General features: G+C 46.5%; 1 protein-coding gene across 2 annotated transcripts in view; it reads right to left on the bottom strand.

Annotated features, from left to right (window-relative positions):
- tlcd4b (TLC domain containing 4b) overlaps positions 1-17906 on the bottom strand; it is a 67946-nt gene extending 50040 nt beyond the window's left edge. The window contains exons 1-3 of one of the 2 annotated variants that reach the window (XM_078234923.1): positions 17850-17906; positions 10251-10390; positions 9225-9380 (exon numbers count right to left, since the gene is read on the bottom strand). In XM_078234923.1, the coding sequence (XP_078091049.1) occupies positions 9225-9380; positions 10251-10258 (164 nt within the window). In that variant the 5' untranslated portion in view covers positions 10259-10390; positions 17850-17906. The remainder of the gene's footprint in view (positions 1-9224; positions 9381-10250; positions 10391-17849) is intronic. The other variant, XM_078234924.1, reaches the window with a different exon arrangement.
- Between the last annotated feature and the right edge of the window lie 1663 nt (positions 17907-19569).

The raw sequence follows: 19569 nt of genomic DNA, 5'->3' as shown, positions 1-19569 counted from the left end.
CCTCCTCCTCTCCAAAGAGAAAAGCCCAAGTTCCCTCAACCTTTCCTCATAAGACCTACCCACCAAACCAGGCAGCATCCTGGTAAATCTCCTTTGCACTCTTTCCAGTGTCTCCACATCCTTCTTATAATGAGGTGACCAGAACTGCACACAATATTCCAAATGTGGTCTCACCAAGGTCCTGTACAGTTGCAGCATAACCCCACGGCTCTTAAACTCAAACCCCCTGTTAATGAACGCCAACACACTATAGGCCTTCTTCACGGCTCTATCCACTTGAGTGGCAACCTTCAGAGATCTATGGATATGAACCCCAAGATCTCTCTGTTCCTCCACATTCTTCAGAACCCTACCTTTGACCCTGTAATCCACATTTAAATTTGTCCTACCAAAATGAATCACCTCGCATTTGTCAGGGTTAAACTCCATTTGCCATTTTTCAGCCCAGCTCTGCATCCTATCTATATCTCTTTGCAGCCTACAACAGCCCTCCACCTCATCCACTACTCCACCAATCTTGGTGTCATCAGCAAATTTACTGATCCACCCTTCAGCCCCCCTCCTCCAAGTCATTTATAAAAATTACAAATAGCACAGGACCAAGCACTGATCCCTGTGGCACTCCGCTGGTAACCGGTTTCCAGTCCGAAAATTTTCCATCCACCACCACCCTCTGTCTTCTGTTAGATAGCCAGTTGCCTATCCAATCGGCCAAACTTCCCTCTATCCCACACATCCTTACTTTCTTCATAAGCCGACCGTGGGGGACTTTATCAAACGCCTTACTAAAATCCATGTATATGACATCAACTGCACTACCTTCATCTACACACTTAGTTACCTCCTCAAAAAATTCTATCAAATTTGTGAGGCAAGACTTACCCTTCACAAATTCGTGCTGACTATCCCGGATTAAGCTGCATCTTTCTAAATGGTCATAAATCCTATCCCTAAGGACCTTTCCATCAACTTACCGACCACCGAAGTAAGACTAACCGGCCTATAATTACCAGGGTCATTTCTATTCCCTTTCTTAAACAGAGGAACCACATTCGCCACTCTCCAGTCCTCTGGCACCACCCCCGTGGACAGTGAGGACGCAAAGATCAATGCCAAAGGCTCTGCTATCTCATCCCTTGTCTCCCAAAGAATCCTAGGATATATTTCATCAGGCCCAGGGGACTTATCAACTTTCAGTTTATTCAAAATTGCTAGTACATCTTCCCTCCGAACATCTACTTCCTCCAGCCTATCAGCCTGTGACACCATCTCTTCCTCAAAAACATGGTCCCTCTCCTTGGTGAACACCGAAGAAAAGTATTCATTCATCACCTCTCCTATCTCTTCTGACTCCATGCACAAATTCCCATTGCCGTCCTTGACCGGCCCCAGCCTCACCCTGGTCATTCTTTTATTCCTCACAAGAGTAAAAAGCCTTGGGGTTTTCCTTGATCCGACCCGCTAAGGACTTCTCATGCCCCCTCCTAGCTCTCCTAAGCCCCTTTTTCAGCTCATTCCTTGCTAACTTGTAACCCTCCATCGAGCCAACTGAACCTTGTTTTCTCAACCTAACATACGCTTCCTTCTTCCTCTTGACAAGATATTCCACCTCTTTTGTGAACCATGGTTCCCTCACTCGGCCATTTCCTCTCTGCCTGGCAGGGACATACCTATCAAGGACACGCAGTATTTGTTCCTTGAAAAAGTTCCACTTATCATTAGTGCCTTTGCCTGACAATTTTTGTTCCCATCCTACGCTTCCTAATTCCCGCCTGATTGCATCATAATTACCTCTCCCCCAATTGTAAACTATGCCCTGCCGCATGGCCCTCTCCCTCTCCATTGCAATAACAAAAGACACCGAATTGTGATCACTATCTCCAAAGTGCTCTCCCACAACCAAATCCAACACTTAGAAATCATAGAAACCCTACAGTGCAGAAGGAGGCCATTCGGCCCATCGAGTCTGCACCGACCACAATCCCACCCAGGCCCTACCCCCACATATTTTACCCGCTAATCCCTCTAACCTACACATCCCAGGACTCTAAGGGGCAATTTTTTAACCTGGCCAATCAACCTAACTCGCACATCTTTGGACTGTGGGAGGAAACCGGAGCACCCGGAGGAAACCCACGCAGACACGAGGAGAATGTGCAAACTCCACACAGACAGTGACCCGAGCCGGGAATTGAACCCAGGACCCTGGAGCTGTGAAGCAGCAGTGCTAACCACTGTGCTACCGTGCCGCCCGGTTCATTTCCCATTACCAAATCCAATGTGGCCCTCTTGTCGGCTTATCCACATATTGTTTCAAGAACCCCTCCTGCACACACTGCACAAAAACTGCCCCATCCGAACTATTCGACCTATAAAGGTTCCAATCAATATTTGGAAGGTTAAAGTCCCCCATGACAACTACCCTGTGGCCTCCACACCTATCCATAATCTGCTTAGCAATTTCTTGCTCCACATCTCTATTACTATTTGGGGGCCTATAGTAAACTCCTAACAACGTGACCGCTCCTTTCCTATTCCTAACCTCAGCCCATATTACCTCTGTAGGCAGATCCCCTTCGAAATGCCTTTCTGCAGCCGTTACTCACTCCTTGATTAACAGTGCCACTCCTCCACCTCTTTTACCAGCTACCCTACACTTACTGAAACATCTATACCCCGGAACTTCCAACAACCATTCCTGTCCTTGTTCTACCCATGTTTCCGTAATGGCCACAACATCGTAGTCCCAAGTGCCAATCCACGCCCCAAGTTCACCTACCTTATTTAGGATGCTCCTTGCATTGAAGTAGACACACTTCAACCCACCTTCTTGTCTGCTGGTACCCACCTTTGACCATGATACCCCTCCCAGTACCTCACTACACTCACTGACCTCTGGACTACAACTCCTTTTCCCATCCCCCTGACAAATTAGTTTAAATCCCCCCGAAGAGCCGTAGCAAATTTCCCTCCCAGGATATTGGTGCCCTTCTGGTTCAGGTGCACCCCGTCCTGTTTGTGAACAGAATTCCCACTCACCTGAAGAAGGGGCTTGGAGCTCCGAAAGCTTGTGTGGCTTTTGCTACCAAATTAACCTGTTGGACTTTAACCTGGTGTTGTTAAACTTCTTACTCGGTCAAAGAAGACAGAGGGTAGGTGTGGAAAGGCGCGTTTCTGAATGGAGGGCTGTGACAAGTGGTGTTCCTCAGGGATCAGTGCTGGGACCTTTGCTGTTTGTAATATATATAAATGATTTGGAGGAAAATGTAACTGGATTGATTAGTAAGTTTGTGGACGACACAAAGTATGGTGGATTTGCGGATAGCGATGAGGACCATCAGAGGATACAGCAGGATATAGACCAGTTGGAGATTTGGGCAGAGAGATGGTAGATGGAGTTTAATCCGGACAAATGTGAGGTAATGCATTTTAGAAGGTCTAATACAGATAGGAAAGATACAGTAAATGGCAGAACCCTTAGGAGTATTGATAGGCAAAGGGATCTGGGTGTACAGGTATACAGGTCACTGAAAGTGGCAATGCAGGTGGAGAAGGTAGTCAAGAAGGCATACGGCATGCTTGCCTTCATCGGCTGGGGTATTGAGTTTAAAAATTGGCAAGTCATGTTGATGCTTTATAGAACCTTAGTGAGGCCACACTTGGAATATAGTGTTCAATTCTGGTCACACTACCAGAAAGATGTGGAGGCTTTGGAGAGAGTACAGAAAAGATTTACCAGGATGTTGCCTGGTATGGAGGGCATTAGTTATGAGGAGAGGTTGGAGAAACTTGGTTTGTTCTCACTGGAGCGACGGAGGTTGAGGGGAGACCTGATAGGAGTCTACAAGATTATGAGAGGCATGGACAGAGTGGATAGTCAGAAGCTTTTTCCCAGGGTGGAAGAGTCAATTACTAGGGGGCATAGGTTTAAGGTGCGAGGGGAAAGGTTTAAAGGAGATGTACAAGGCAGATTTTTTACACAGAGAGTGATGGGTGCCTGGAACTCGTTGCCGGGAGAAATAGTGGAAGCGGATACAGTAGTGACTTTTAAGGGGCGTCTTGACAAGTACATGAATAGGATGGGAATAGAGGGATATAGTTCCCGGAAGCGTAGGGGGTTTTAGTTAAGTCGGGCAGCATGGTCAGTGCAGGCTTGGAGGGCCGAAGGGCCTGTTCCTGTGCTGTAATTTTCTTTGTTCATTGATTGGGGTCATACCTGGCACAAAGGAAGATGGTTGTGGTCATTGGAGGTCAATGATCTCAGCTCCAGGACATCACTGCAGGAGTTCCTCAGGGTCAGTGTCCTCGACCCAACCATCTTCAGCTGCTTCATCAATAACTTTCCTTTCATCATTTTCACCATTTGCGACTCCTCAGATTATGAATCAGTCCATGTCCAAATACAGCAAGACCGGGACACTATCCAGGCTACGGCTGACAAGTAGCAAGTAAGATTCGCGCCACTCAAGTGCCAAGCAATGACCAACTTTAACGAAAGAGAATCTAACCTTCACCCCATGACATTCAATGGCATTACCGTCACTGAATCCCCCATTATCAACATCCTGGGAGTTACCATTAACAGAAACTGAACTGGACTAGCCATATAAACACTGTGGCTACAAGGGCAGGTCAGAGGCTAGGAATCCTGTGGGGAGTAACCCACCTCCTGACTCCCCAAAACCTGTTCACCATCTATAAAGTCAGGAGTGTGATGGAATACTCTCCACTCACCTGGATGAGTTTAGCTGCAACAACAATCAAGAAGCTCAACAAAGCAGCCTGTTTGACTGGCACCACATGCAGAAGCATTCACTCCCTCCATCACTGATGCATAGTGGCAGCAGTATGTACCATCTACAAAATGCACTGCAGGAACTCACCAAGATTACTTAGACAACACCTTCCCAACCCATGACTGCTACAATCTAGAAGGACAGGAGCAGCAGACAGATGGGAACACCACCATTGAAGTTTCCCTCCAATCCACTCACCATCCTGAATTGGAAATATAACACCATTCCTTCACCGTCGCTGGGTCAAACTCCTGGGTCACACTCCCTAACAGCACTGTGGGTGTACCTGCATCACATTGGCTGCAGTGGTTCATGAAGGCAGCTCATCACCATCTATTTAAGGAAGTTAGGGATGGGTAATAAATGCTGGTCTAGCCAGCAAAGCCCACATTACATGAACGACTAAAAACAGTGTAAAGGAAACTCGAGTTGTGGTCTCACCAATACCCTGTATCAATACTTTCCTACTTTTAGATCTAATTCTCCTTGAAATAAACATTCCATTTTTATTCCTAATCATTTGATGTTCCGTATATCAACGTTTTATGATTGATATACCAGGATACCCAGATCCCTTGCTACAGCAGACTCCTGCAATCCATCTCTATTTAAATAAGATATTGCTTTTCTATTCTTCTTGCCAACATGGACATTGTACTCAAACAGAAACAGAAAATGTTGGAAAATCTCAGTAAGTCTGTCAGCATCTGTGGGGAGAGAATAGAGCCAACGTTTCGAGTCTGGATGGCTCCATTTGGCAAGCCTGAGTATTCAAATAATTGCAACGGATTTTTCCATCGTGTCCTGAATGTCATGAACAAGATGCATGTTGCACAGCTCATGGTATGTTACAATGCAGTTTTTCTAAACTTGCCACTGCAAAACTCTTTTTGCTGTTTATGACTTTGTTGAAGAATTTAATAAAGTTCTTGCCTGCTTTTTAAAAAAGACATGAGTTTCTTTATTAAATTATTGTATAGTTATCAGTATTATGTAAGTATCCATATGGACATTGGACCTACTTGATGCATTTTCCAGTGTTTATTCTGCATGGACCTTGTTTCTATTGCTTAAAGAAGCAGATCCTTATCTTTTAAATTCCACAAGTGTCATTAATTTACTCTGGTAATATCTTTACTGCTGGAATTCGTGCCAAAGTCCAACTCGCACCAATGTGCTCACTTTCTCCCCAGTCTTCCAACTGCTTGAGTGCTCCACAAAATTAATTTAGGGAAGAGTCACTGCAAAAGCATGGAAGTTTTGGAAAATCTTTAAAGAGACTGTTTCCGTCTCAGCTGGATTTCTGTGTTCAATTCTGGGCATCACACTCTAGGAAGGATGTGAATGCCATGGTGAGGGGTGCAGAGAGACTCACTGAAAAGATACCAGGAACAAGAAATTCAGTTAAGTAGCGAGTAAAAAAAGTTTGTGTTTCTGAGCCTGACATACCTAACAACAATTTTTATTTATTTAGGATCTTTAACTTAGTAAAATGCTTCACGGGAATGGTACCCAACAAGATTTGACAACAAACCACATAAGATATTAAGACAGGTGACTAGAAGTTTAACCAAAGAGATAGGCAGGCTTAAGGAGCATCTTAAAAGGAATGTGGGATAGAGAGGAGGAAAGATTTAAGGTAGGAATTCTAGAACTTAGGGTCTAGACCAGTGATTCCCAACCTTTTATCTGTCATGGCACACCTTTATATTACAACAATTTTGAGGCACATCTCCATTACTCTCCAACTGAGCTGCTCTCAAACAAGTCTATTATCTCTAAAACCTCATAGAAGCACATCAATGAACAATTTAATGCTATTTTCATTTGTTTAGGAAGTTTCCAATGGAAGCATTATCATCATTTGTGTTGAAATGCAACATTTTATTCAAAATATACACAATTTTAAAAGTGTTTTCCATAAAAGGTTTCAATTGTTTTCAGTCTTTTTTTAAGTTTGCATTTCTCTATGTGAAGTTTCACAAATGGAGGAAATACTGGGAGCAGCATCTTACCAATAAGAGTAATGTGACACCTGAGTCTGCCTCTGTGAACAGTCCCTTCATCCAAGCAGCATCTTACAACCCAGATTTGCACAATGTTCCCCGCTTTCGAGGTTGGGTATCGAAGAGTGGGCCTTTCCACCAGGGACGAGGAGAATCCCTCTGCTGTTTGGAAATGCCCACTACTTGCAATTAGCTGATCTGGGGTCGGAGATCAGAAACTCTCCAAATTGGACAGAGCCCTCATGTTACTCGGACATGTTCTGGAGAACCCTAGTCCTGAGGCCTGTACCAGAACCCTTTCCACCCAAAGCCTGCACTGTTAAGTGGGCTAACCTTCCATCAGAGAAATATTCAAAGTTTAAAGTTTATTTATTAGTTTCACAAGTAGGCTTACATTAACACTGCAATGAGGTTACTGTGAAAATCCCCTAGTCGCCGCACTCCGGCGGTAGTTCGGGTACACTGAGGGAGAATTTAGCATGGCCAATACACCTAACCTGCACATCTTTGGACTGTGGGAGGAAACCAGAGCCACCCGGAGAAAACCCATGCAGACACAGGGAGAATATGCAAACTCCGCAGAGACAATGACCCAAGCCGGGAATCGAACCCAGGTCCGTGGCGCTGTGAGGCAGCAGTGCTAACGCCTATCAAAGAACAAAGAAAAATACAGCACAGGAACAGGCCCTTCGGCCCTCCAAGGCTGTGCCGATCATGATGCCCTAACTAAGAAAAAACTTTCTGCCCTTACTCGGTCCATATCCCTCTATTCCCTCCCTATTCATGTATCCATCCAGATGCCTTTTAAATGTTGCTAATGTTCCTGCTTCCACCACCTCCTCTGGCAGCGTGTTCCAGGCACCCACCATTCTCTGCGTGAAAAACCTCCCCGCACATCTCCCATAAACTTTCTCCCTCTCACTTTGAACCTGTGCCCCCTTGTAATTGACACTTCCACCCTGGGAAAAGGTCTCTGACAATCCAACTGGGCCAATGATTGCGGCTGTTCAGAACAACAGTAATTATCGGCCAAGTAGCCTTTCAATCAGGATGATCTATGTGTCTGATTGGCCACTTTGGACACTGAGCATTCCCACTGAAAGGTTACTGAGCCACTGATATCTTGCCCCTCCTAGAGGCACGAGCCCTGGTGATGAACACTCCGCTCGCCCAGGCCTTGAAGAGTTGTAGAAAGTTACAGAGACAGGCAGCAATGAAGAAGGATTTGCAAACAAGGATGAGTGAAAGGCAATGTAAGTCGGCAAGAACAAGGATAATGGTGAATGGGACTTGATATGAGTTAGGAAACAGCAGAGCTTCGTATGAACTCGAGTTTACTGACAGTGGAAAATGGGACAGCGGCCAGTCGAGTTGCAATTTAAAAAAAACGTTCATAAGACCTGAGCATCACTGGCAAGCATTTACTGCCCCTCCCTAATTCACAGCATCACAGAATCCCTACAATGCAGAAGGAGGCCTTTTGGCGCATCGAGTCTGCGTTGACTCTCTTATCCAGGCCCATTCCCACTTGTCCTAACCCCAACACATTTAGCATGGCTAATCCATCTAACCTACACATCTTGGGACCTAAGGGGCAATTTAGCATGGTCAATCCACCTAATCTGTGCACTTTGGACTGTGGAAGGAAACCGGGGCACCCGGAGGAAACCCACACAGACACGGGGAGACCATGCAAACTCCACACAGACAGTCACCCAAGGCCAGAATTGAACCCGAGTCCCTGGCGCTGTGAGGCAGCTGTGCTAACCACTGTGCCACCTTGGCCCTAATTGCCCTTGAGAAGATGTAGGTGAGCTGCCTTCTTGAACCATTGCAGTCCCTGTGGTGTATGTACACCCACAGTGCTGTAAGAGAGAAAGGTCCAGGGTTTTAACCCAGAAACCGTGATGGGATGGTGATATATATCTCTAAGTCAGGATGGTGAGTGGCTTGGAAGAGAATTTGCAGGTCATGTTGCTCCCATGCATCTGCTGCCCTTGTCCTTCAAGATAGTAAAGGTTGTGGGTCTGGAAGGAATAGTCAACTACAGAGGCAAGAAGATGCTGATGACTGGACTTCCCAGGCCCCCACTGTTTTCGTGCAAGGCTCAGTTTATTTTGATGCCCAATTTTTACTTTAGTTAGGACCCACTCTGTCCTATTTGTACTGAGGAGTTAGTTCAGTGTGTGTTCTGTGAACATCACTCAAAGCCAAATGCAAAAGATGAATGCAACCCAGTTGTATTTTTGCAGGGCAGCACACAATCAGAAACAGCAATTACTGCCTCAAACTGTAACATAGGTCTCTTCAAAGAATAAATGTGACGTGTACAAAAGCCAACACAATCAGCCAGGCAATAAATTCAACCTAAGCTCAAGATAACATATCGGCATTACCGGTTAAGAGTGAAATAAAGAAGTACCTTGAGTCCCATTCTGTTTTCTGTTCTTGAGATAAGTTCTTGTATCCCCAACTGAGCAGAGTGGAGAGACGGGGAGTGATAATATGAAATAGGACCTGGAAAACTAAGAAACTGCCAACAACAATCATATAACACACATCCATTCCAGCTGGTCCCCTGAGGAGAAAACACAGAAAGCAAACTCGGTCAGTGAAATGAACAGTGAGCCAAACATAAGCACTCACACTCACTCCCGTACTCACATGACAGCAGGAAACAATTCAGTTCTGTGTGATAGTGCCACAGTGTCAGCTCTTTTACTCTAGAGGGACGCATTTAAAAATCTAAGAATGTTTAACACTAATCCACCTAATCGTTGTAATAAACAGAATCTCCTTGTTCCCACAATTTGCAAGTTAATCTGATCAGTTTCATAATTTAACAGTAAAACAGCTGGCTATCGCCTGCCTGGTATTAACTCCTGGATTCAGCAGTAAACAAAAATGTGATTTAGTCACAGCTAAAAAGGACCAATTTTTATAGAAACTCACAGTACAGAATGAAGCCACTCAGCTCATCATGTCTGTGCTTAGTCCCACACATTGTCCATAAGCTTTAAATTCATTATCCTCAAGAACCTGCCGAACTCATTTGAAATTATTTCACCACTTTTTCAGGTTGAAGATTTCAAATTCTGGGGACTCAGTAAAAATATTTGTTCTCGTCTATCCTCTGCCGAGATCATTTGCCAATGAATTTAAGACTAGGATCCCTGGTTAATGAGCTCATAGCAAAGGGAATAGATTTTCTCTCTCAAACTGCTCTCAACTTGAAAACTTCTATTGGTCACCCCTTTGTTCCATGGATAATAGATCTCTTCACATCATTGAGCATGGGCGACTCACTTTTATACTTTATTTCTCAATTTGTGAATCCAATAGATTGCTTTTTTTTACCACCTTAGTACTAAGAATTGAGAGCAGTAACAGTCATCTCAGCAATACTGTTTACTGAGCAGGGAACAGAAGAATCACCTTGGTAACTAACCTTGCCATCCTTTAAGGTTTTGTGTCTTTGGGCACTGTCATGTTTCTGGCTTCCATACGTTTAAAATAATCACACTTCAGACTCAAAATGCTGGAGCTTCATCGAGTGTATTCCTTGCTGCTTTTCATTTGGCTGATAGACTGATAAGATTGTTACTCAGAACATGACTGCAGTGTGACAATGAATAGCAGCCCAGGATTTATATTCACATCACAATTAGTTCCGAGCTCTTTACAAATAATATAGCAATATAGCTTACAGGTTCAAGTTGCGAGGGGGAAAGTTTAAGGGAAATGTGCGGGGCAAGTTTTTCACGCAGAGAGTGGTGGGTGCCTGGAACGCGCTGCCAGAGGAGGTGGTGGAAACAGGCACATTAGCAACATTTAAGGGGCATCTGGATGGGTGCATGAATAGGGAGGAAATAGAGGGATATGGACCGAGTAAGGGCAGAAGGTTTTGTTTGATCGGCACAGGCTTGGAGGGCTGAAGGGCTCAAAGTTCCTGTGCTGTACTTTTCTTCGTTCTTTGTATATCCCTCTTGAAAAAAATCTAATACCTCTATTTAAATATTAATATTCCAATTTTTTTTCTGAAGAAGGGTTATAGATGGTGCAAGAGGAGGATAGATGGGGGATAGAGAAGGGGAGAGCTCAGACCAAAGGATTGAGATGTGTTTACTTTAATGCCAGGAGTATAGTGAATAAAGGGGATGAGCTCAGAGCGTGGATCGATGCCTGGAAGTGTGATGTGGTGGCCATTATGGAGACTTGGATGTCTCAGGGACAGGACTGGATACTACAGGTGCCAGGATTCAGATGTTTCAGGAAGGACAGGGAGGCAAGAGAGGGGGTGGAGTGGCACTGCTGCTCAGGGATAGTGTCACAGCTGTAGAGAAGGTGTATGCTGTGAAGGGATTGTACACAGAGTCTCTGTGGGTGGAAGTTCGGAGTGGGAAGGGGTCGATCATTTTACTGGGAGTTTTCTATAGGCCGCCCAATAGTGACAGGGAGGTGAGGAGCAGATAGGGAAACAGATCCTGGAGAGTTGCAATAATAGCAGAGTTGTTGTGATGGGAGACTTTAATTTCCCAAACATAGATTGGAAGATCCCTAGGGTAAGAGGATTGGATGGGGAGGAGTTCGTTAGGTGTGTTCAGGAGGGTTTCCTGACACAGCATGTGGACAAGCCTACAAGAGGAGAGGCTGTACTTGATCTGATACTGACCAATGAGCCTGGACAGGTGTCAGAGCTCTCAGTGGGAGAGCATCTTGGGGATAGCGATCATAACTCTATCTCCTTTATGTTTGCTTTGGAAAAAGAGAGGATCAGGCAAGCTAGGAAAGCATTTATAAGGAGTAAGGGGAAATATGAAGACATAAGGCAGCAAATTAGAGGAGTAAATTGGAAGGAGGTATTCTCGGGGAAATCGACTGAAGAGAGGTGGCAGTTTTTCAAGAATGTCTGTCTAGGGTTCTACAGGACAATGTTCCGAGCAGACAGGGAGGAGTTGGTAGGTTAAAGGAACCGTGGTGCACGAAAGCTGTGTGGGACCTAGTTGAGAAGAAAAGGAAAGCGTACAAAAGGTTCAGAGAGCTTGGCGAAGATAGGGATCTAGATGAGTATATGGCTAGTAGGAAGCGACTAAAGAAGGAAATTAGGAGAGCCAGAAGGGGTCACGAGAAGGCCTTGGCAAGTAGAATTAAGGAAAATCCTAAGGCGTTCTATAAATATGTGAAGAGTAAAAGGATGAGATGTGAAGGAATAGGGCCTATAAAAGGTGAAGGCGGGAAAATCAGTACGGAACCAGTAGAAATGGCAGAGGTGCTTAATGAGTATTTTGCCTCGGTTTTCACAGAGGAGAAGGACCTGGGTGGATGTACTGTGGGCTTGCGGTGGACTGAAAAGATTGAGTATGTGGACTTTAACAAAGAGGTTGTGCTGGAATCTTTGAATGGCATCAAGATAGATAAGTCGCCGGGTCCGGATGGGATGTACCCCAGGTTACTGTGGGAGACGAGGGAAGAGATTGCAGAGCCTCTGGCGATGATCTTTGCGTTGTCGATGGAGACGGGAGAGGTGCCAGAGGATTGGAGGATTGCGGATGTGGTTCCTATTTTCAAGAAGGGGAATAGGGATAGCCCAAGAAATTACCGACCAGTGAGTCTAACCTCAGTGGTTGGTAAGCTGATAGAGAAGATCCTGAGGGACAAGATTTATGAGCATTTAGAGAGGTTTAGTATGCTCAAGAATACTCAGCATGGCTCTGTCACAGGCAGATCGTGCCTTACGAGCCTGGTGGAGTTCTTCGAAAATGTGACTAAACACATTGATGAAGGGAAAGCGGTAGATGTGTTTTATATGGATTTTAGCAAGGCGTTCGATAGGGTCCCCCATGCAAGGCTTCTAGAAAAAGTGAGAGGGCATGGGATCCAAGGGGCTGCTGCCCTGTGGATCCAGAACTGGCTTGCCCAAAGGAAGCCGAGAGTGTGTATAGATGGGTCTTTTTCTAAATGGAGGTCGGTCACCAGTGGTGTGCCCCAGGGATCTGTTCTGGGACCCTTGCTGTTTGTCATTTTCATAAATGACCTGGATGAGGAAGTGGAGGGATGGGTTGGTAAGTTTGCCGACGACACGAAGGTTGGTGGGTTGTGGATAGTCTGGAGGGATGTGAGAAGTTACAGAGGGACATAGGTAGGATGCAAGACTGAGCGGAGAAGTGGCAGATGGACTTCAACCCAGATAAACGCGTAGTGGTCCATTTTGGCAGGTCAAATGGGATGAAGGAGTACAATATAAAGGGAAAGACTCTTAGTACTGTGGAGGATCAGAAGGACCTTGGGGTCCGGGTCCATAGGACTCTAAAATCGGCCCCGCAGGTGGAGGAGGTAGTTAAGAAGGTGTATGGCGCGCTGGCCTTTATCAATTGAGGGATTGAGTTTCGGAGTCCGGGGATAATGATGCAGCTATGTAAGACTCTCGTCAGACCCCACTTGGAGTACTGTGCTCAGTTCTGGTCGTCTCATTAGAGGAAGGATGTGGAAAAGATTGAAAGGGTGCAGAGGAGATTTACAAGGATGTTGCCTGGATTGAGTGGCATGCCTTATGAGGATAGGCTGAGGGAGCTCGGTCTTTTCTCCTTGGAGAGACGTAGGATGAGAGGAGACCTAATAGAGGTATATAAGATGTTGAGAGGCATAGATCGGGTGGACTCTCAGAGGCTTTTTCCCAGGGTGGAAATGGCTGCTACGAGAGGACACAGGTTTAAGGTGCTGGGGGGTAGGTACAGGGGAGATGTTAGGGGTAAGTTTTTCACACAGAGGGTGGTGGGCGAGTGGAATCGGCTGCCGTCAGTGGTGGTGGAGGCAAACTCAATAGGGTCTTTTAAGAGACTCCTGGATGAGTACATGGGACTTAATAGGATTGAAGGTTATAGGTAGGCGTAAAAGGTAGGGATATGTTCGGCACAACTTGTGGGGCCGAAGGGCCTGTTTTGTGCTGTAGTTTTCTATGTTCTAGAGCGAGAGAGAGACAGAACGAGAGCGAGACAGAGAGAGACAGAGCGAGAGACAGAGCGCGAGAGAGACAGAGAGCGAGAGAGACAGAGAGCGAGAGAGACGGAGAGAGTGACAGACAGAGAGACAGACAGAGAGAGAGACAGAGAGAGACAGAGAGAGAGCAAGAGTGGGAGAGATAGATAGAGGCAGAGAGAGAGTGACACAGTGGGTTAGCACTGCTGCCTCACAGCGCCAGGGACCCGGGTTCGATTCCCGGCTTAGGTCACTGTCTGTGCAGAGTCTGCGCGTTCTCCCCGTGTCTGCGTGGGTTTCCTCCGGGTGCACCGGTTTCCTCCCACAGTCTGAAAGATGTTTAGGTTTGGTGGATTGGCCGTGCTAAATTGCCCCTTAGCTAGTGTAACTGCATAGGGTTACGGGAATAGGGCCTGGTTGGGATAGTGGTCGGTGCACACTCGATGGGTCGAATGGCCTCCTTCTGCACTGTCGGGATACTATGAGAGAGAGAGACGGACAGAGTGAGAAAGAGACAGAGAGAGAGAGGGAGAGAGACAGAAAGAGGGAGAGAGACAAAGCGAGAAAGAGAGATGAGGGTGAGGTGATGTCCTGGTGGTATTATCGCCAGACTATTAGTCCAGAAACTCAGCTAATGTTCTGGGGGACCCGGGTTCGAATCCCGCCACGGCAGATGGTGGAATTTGGATTCAATAAAAAATATCTGGAATTAAGAATCTACTGACGACCCATTGTCGGAAAAACCCATCTGGTTTTTATGGCATAACTATAGGGTTTGGCATAACTATAGGGTTCGTGGTGGGAGATATAGGAAGGATATCAGAGGTAGGTTCTTTACGCAGAGAGTGGTTGGGGTGTGGAATGGACTGCCTGCAGTGATAGTGGAGTCAGACACTTTAGGAACATTTAAGCGGTTATTGGATAGGCACATGGAGCACACCAGAATGATAGGGAGTGGGATAGCTTGATCTTGGTTTGGGACAAAGCTCGGCACAACATCGAGGGCCGAAGGGCCTGTTCTGTGCTGTACTGTTCTATGTTCTATGTATTAACAATCAACTTTTATAAATAAACAGAACATTTTAAGGGCTGGTTACAGCTTGTTTTCTTTTCTCAAAATATTAATCACGGTATCACCTCGATGGTAAGAAGTTGTGTCTCCGTCTTATAGATTTGGCATTCACTGCTGTTAGTGAGGAGTTGGCACCCTGCATAGTTGGTGTTGTGTGTGTTGCTCCTGGTGTTGTAGGAGTCGTGCTTGATGTTGCTGATGTTGTGTAATCTGCTAGGAACAATGTTGATGTTTAACACACAGTGGTGTTCCGCAGGGCTCTGTACTGGGACCTCTGCTATTTGTGATATATATAAATGATTTGCAAGAAGGTGTAACTGGTGTTATCAGCAAGTTTGTGGATGACACGAAGATGGCTGGACTTGCGGATAGCGATGAGCATTGTCGGACAATACAGCAGGACATAGTTAGGCTGGAAAATTGGGCGGAGAAATGGCAGATGGAATTTACTCCAGATAAATGCAAAGTGATGCATTTTGGAAGAACTAATGTAGGGGGGAGTTATACAATAAATGGGAGAGCCATCAAGAGTATAGAAACACAGAGGGACCTAGGTGTGCAAGTCCACAAATCCTTGAAGGTGGCAGCACAGGTGGAGAAGGTGGTGAAGGCATATGGTATGCTTGCCTTTATAGGACGGGGTATAGAGTAGAAAAGCTGGAGTCTGATGTTGCAGCTGTATAGAACGCTGGTTAGGCCACATTTGGAGTACTGAGTCCAGTTCTGGTCGCCGCACTACCAGAAGGACGTGGAGGCGTTAGAGAGAGTGCAGAGAAGGTTTACCAGGATGTTGCCTGGTATGGAAGGTCTTAGCTATGAGGAGAGATTGGGTAAACTGGGCTTGTTCTTCCTGGAAAGACGGAGAATGAGGGGAGACCTAATAGAGGTGTACAAAATTATGAAGGGTATAGATAGGGTGAACAGTGGGAAGCTTTTTCCCAGGTCGGAGGTGACGATCACGAGGGGTCACGGGCTCAAGGTGAGAGGGGCGAGGTATAACTCAGATATCAGAGGGACGTTTTTTACACAGAGAAGTGGTGGGGGCATTGGTGACACTGACACCACAACACCAGCATGTGGAAGCATTGGAAAGAGTGCAGAGGAGATTTACCAGGATGCTGCCTAGTTTGCAGGGTAGGTCTTATGAGGAAAGGTTGAGGGAGCTAGGGCTTTTCTCTTTAGAGCGGAGGAGGTTGAGAGGCGACTTAATAGAGGTTTATAAGATGATGAGGGGGATAGATAGAGTGGACGTTCAGAGACTATTTCCTCGGGTGGATGTAGCTGTTACTAGGGGGCATAACTATAAGGTTCGTGGTGGAAGATATAGGAGGGATGTCCAAGGTAGGTTCTTTACTCAGAGAGTGGTTGGGGTGTGTAATGGACTGCCTGCAGTGATAGTGGAGTCAGACACTTTAGGAACTTTCAAGCGGCTATTGGATAGGCACATGGAGCACACCAGGATGATAGGAAATGGGATAGCTTGATCTTGGTTTCGGACAAAGCTCGGCACAACATCGAGGGCCGAAGGGCCTGTACTGTGCTGTACTGTTCTATATTCTATATTGGATCAAATCCACCGGATCAAATCCACTGGAGTCCCTGCTGGATTAAATCCACTGGATCCCCACTGGATCAAATATGCTGGATTCCCGTAGATCAAACATACTGCTTCCCCACTGGATTAAATCCACTGGATCCCCATGGATCAAATATACTGGACCCCCTTTGGATCAAATCCACTGGATCCCCACTGGCTCGTCAATGGATCCCCACTGGGTCAAATCCACTGGATTCCATCTGGATTGTCAATGGATCCCCACTGGGTCAAATCCACTGGATTCCATCTGGATTGTCAATGGATCCCCACTGGGTCAAATCCACTGGATTCCATCTGGATTGTCAATGGATCCCCACTGGGTCAAATCCACTGGATTCCATCTGGATTGTCAATGGATCCCCACTGGGTCAAATCCACTGGATTCCATCTGGATTGTCAATGGACCCCCACTGGATCAAATCCACTGGATCCCTACTGGGTCAAATAAACTGGATTCCCTCTGGATCGAATCCACTGGATTCCAACCCCGGATTCCAGCTCCCCCCCCCCCCCCAATTTTATTGAGATTTTATCAGAGATCACAAAATCTCAGATTCCAAGATCTTGGTACAACGTGAAGTGTGGACAAGTAGCAGTGATTTGTAGAATTAGGAAATCAGTTCTTTTGATCGACACAAGAGCATTTAAAAAGGTTATATTACATTGCCTTGCAATTTACTTGTCTGGGTCAATGCTATGTCACAACAGCCCAATTTCCAGATAGAAGGTGTTGGGTGTTACACTGCTCTGGGGCAGGCAGTGTAACACAGACCAGGGGCAGGCAGTGTAACACAGACCAGGGGCAGGCAGTGTAACACAGACCAGGGGCAGGCAGTGTAACACAGACCAGGGGCAGGCAGTGTAACACTGCTCTGGGGCAGGCAGTGTAACACAGACCAGGGGCAGGCAGTGTAACACAGACCAGGGGCAGGCAGTGTAACACAGACCAGGGGCAGGCAGTGTAACACAGACCAGGGGCAGGCAGTGTAACACAGACCAGGGGCAGGCAGTGTAACACAGACCAGGGGCAGGCGGTGTAACACAGACCAGGGGCAGGCGGTGTAACACAGACCAGGGGCAGGCGGTGTAACACAGACCAGGGGCAGGCGGTGTAACACAGACCAGGGGCAGGCGGTGTAACACAGACCAGGGGCAAACCGGTAACCTATTTCACTTGCTCCACAATTTTCTTTCTGCTTCTCAATGTTAACGCTGAAGATTCGCCGCCAGATCCTTTCCCTCCGGCACCTCAGTTCCTCTCAGAGACTGAGGGTGAACTGGGGGTCAATGTTACTGAGGGGTTAATGTTATTGGTTAGTGATTAGTGTGGTCGGTGATTGATGTTTTTTGATTTTTTTTTTACAAACTCTGTTGATTAATTCTCACATTTTGATCAAACTTACACTTGTTTCCAAAAGTCCAGCGCATGCTCAGTCTCGACCCATTTCCGAACCGGAACTGAAAAACCGCGGTCGACTTCCGGTGACAAACCTGTGCAATACCCCCCCCCCCCCACCCCCAGTCACCAGCAGGGGGCGCGCAATAACCCCAGTCATCAGCAGAGGGAGTGCAATAGTCGCAGTCACCGGCAGGGGGAGTGCAATACCCGCAGTCACCAGCAGAGGGAATGCAATACCCCCAAGTGACCAGCAGGGGGAGTAAGGTCTGGGAATGTTCTGTCTGGAGACTATACACATCTCTTTTTTTTTGTTTAAGAACAATTATTTGCTTTATTTCTTTTTTAGATGTTCACTTTTTAAAAAACATTAATGGGCTTAGTCATGACAGGAGAAAGCCAAGCCATGATTTGCTCTTCTTGCTCTATGTGGGAGGCCAGGCACATTTCCGGTGCCCATGGCCTGCATGTGTGCAGTAAGTCTGTCCAGCTGCAGCTCCAGGAAGCTTGAGTTTCAGAACTGCAATGGCGGCTAGGATCACTGTGGAACATCCGCAGGTCTGGGAACATTGTGGATAGCACGTTCAAAGAGGTGGTCACACCACAGCTGAAGGGACCCCGGTTAGGTTAGAGGAGGTGGAAGGGTGGGGGACACTCAGTGTAGTGTCTCGGGTTTAGGAACCGCCCAACTTATATACCGGTAAAAATAAAACACTAAACCAGCAACACACATCTCTTTAACCTGTGTTTAATGTTCCCATGATGTGGAGATGCCGGCGTTGGACTGGGGTAAACACAGTAAGAAGTTTAACAACACCAGGTTAAAGTCCAACAGGTTTATTTGGTAGCAAAAGCCACACAAGCTTTCGGAGCCTTAAGCCCCTTCTTCAGGTGAGTGGGAATTCTGTTCACAAACAGGGCATATAAAGACACAGACTCAATTTACATGAATAATGGTTGGAATGCGAATACTTACAACTAATCAAGTCTTTAAGAAACAAAACAATGTGAGTGGAGAGAGCATCAAGACAGGCTAAAAAGATGTGTATTGTCTCCAGACAAGACAGCCAGTGAAACTCTGCAGGTCCACGCAACTGTGGGGGTTACAAATAGTGTGACATGAACCCAATATCCCGGTTGAGGCCGTCCTCATGTGTGCGGAACGTGGCTATCAGTTTCTGCTCAGCGACTCTGCGCTGTCGTGTGTCGCGAAGGCCGTCTTGGAGAACGCTTACCCGAATATCAGAGGCCGAATGCCCGTGACCGCTGAAATGCTCCCCCACAGGAAGAGAACAGTCTTGCCTGGTGATTGTCGAGCGGTGTTCATTCATCCGTTGTCGCAGCGTCTGCATAGTTTCCCCAATGTACCATGCCTCGGGACATCCTTTCCTGCAGCGTATCAGGTAGACAACGTTGGCCGAGTTGCAAGAGTATGTACCGTGTACCTGGTGGATGGTGTTCTCACGTGAGATGATGGCATCTGTGTCGATGATCCGGCACGTCTTGCAGAGGTTGCTGTGGCAGGGTTGTGTGGTGTCATGGTCACTGTTCTCCTGAAGGCTGGGTAGTTTGCTGCGGACAATGGTCTGTTTGAGCGCTCGACTCATTGATCAACAGTTCCAACGCGCCACAGCAAAAAACCGCACCGACCTCCTCAGAAGACAAACACGGGACACAGTGGACAGAGTACCCTTCGTTGTCCAGTACTTCCCCGGAGTGGAGAAGCT

The sequence above is a fragment of the Mustelus asterias genome, chromosome 19, assembly GCF_964213995.1.
Source record: "Mustelus asterias chromosome 19, sMusAst1.hap1.1, whole genome shotgun sequence".
NCBI classification, from domain to species: domain Eukaryota; kingdom Metazoa; phylum Chordata; class Chondrichthyes; order Carcharhiniformes; family Triakidae; genus Mustelus; species Mustelus asterias.
The sequence above is the reverse complement of the archived record's forward strand: the minus strand, read 5'-3'. Positions and strand labels throughout refer to the sequence as shown.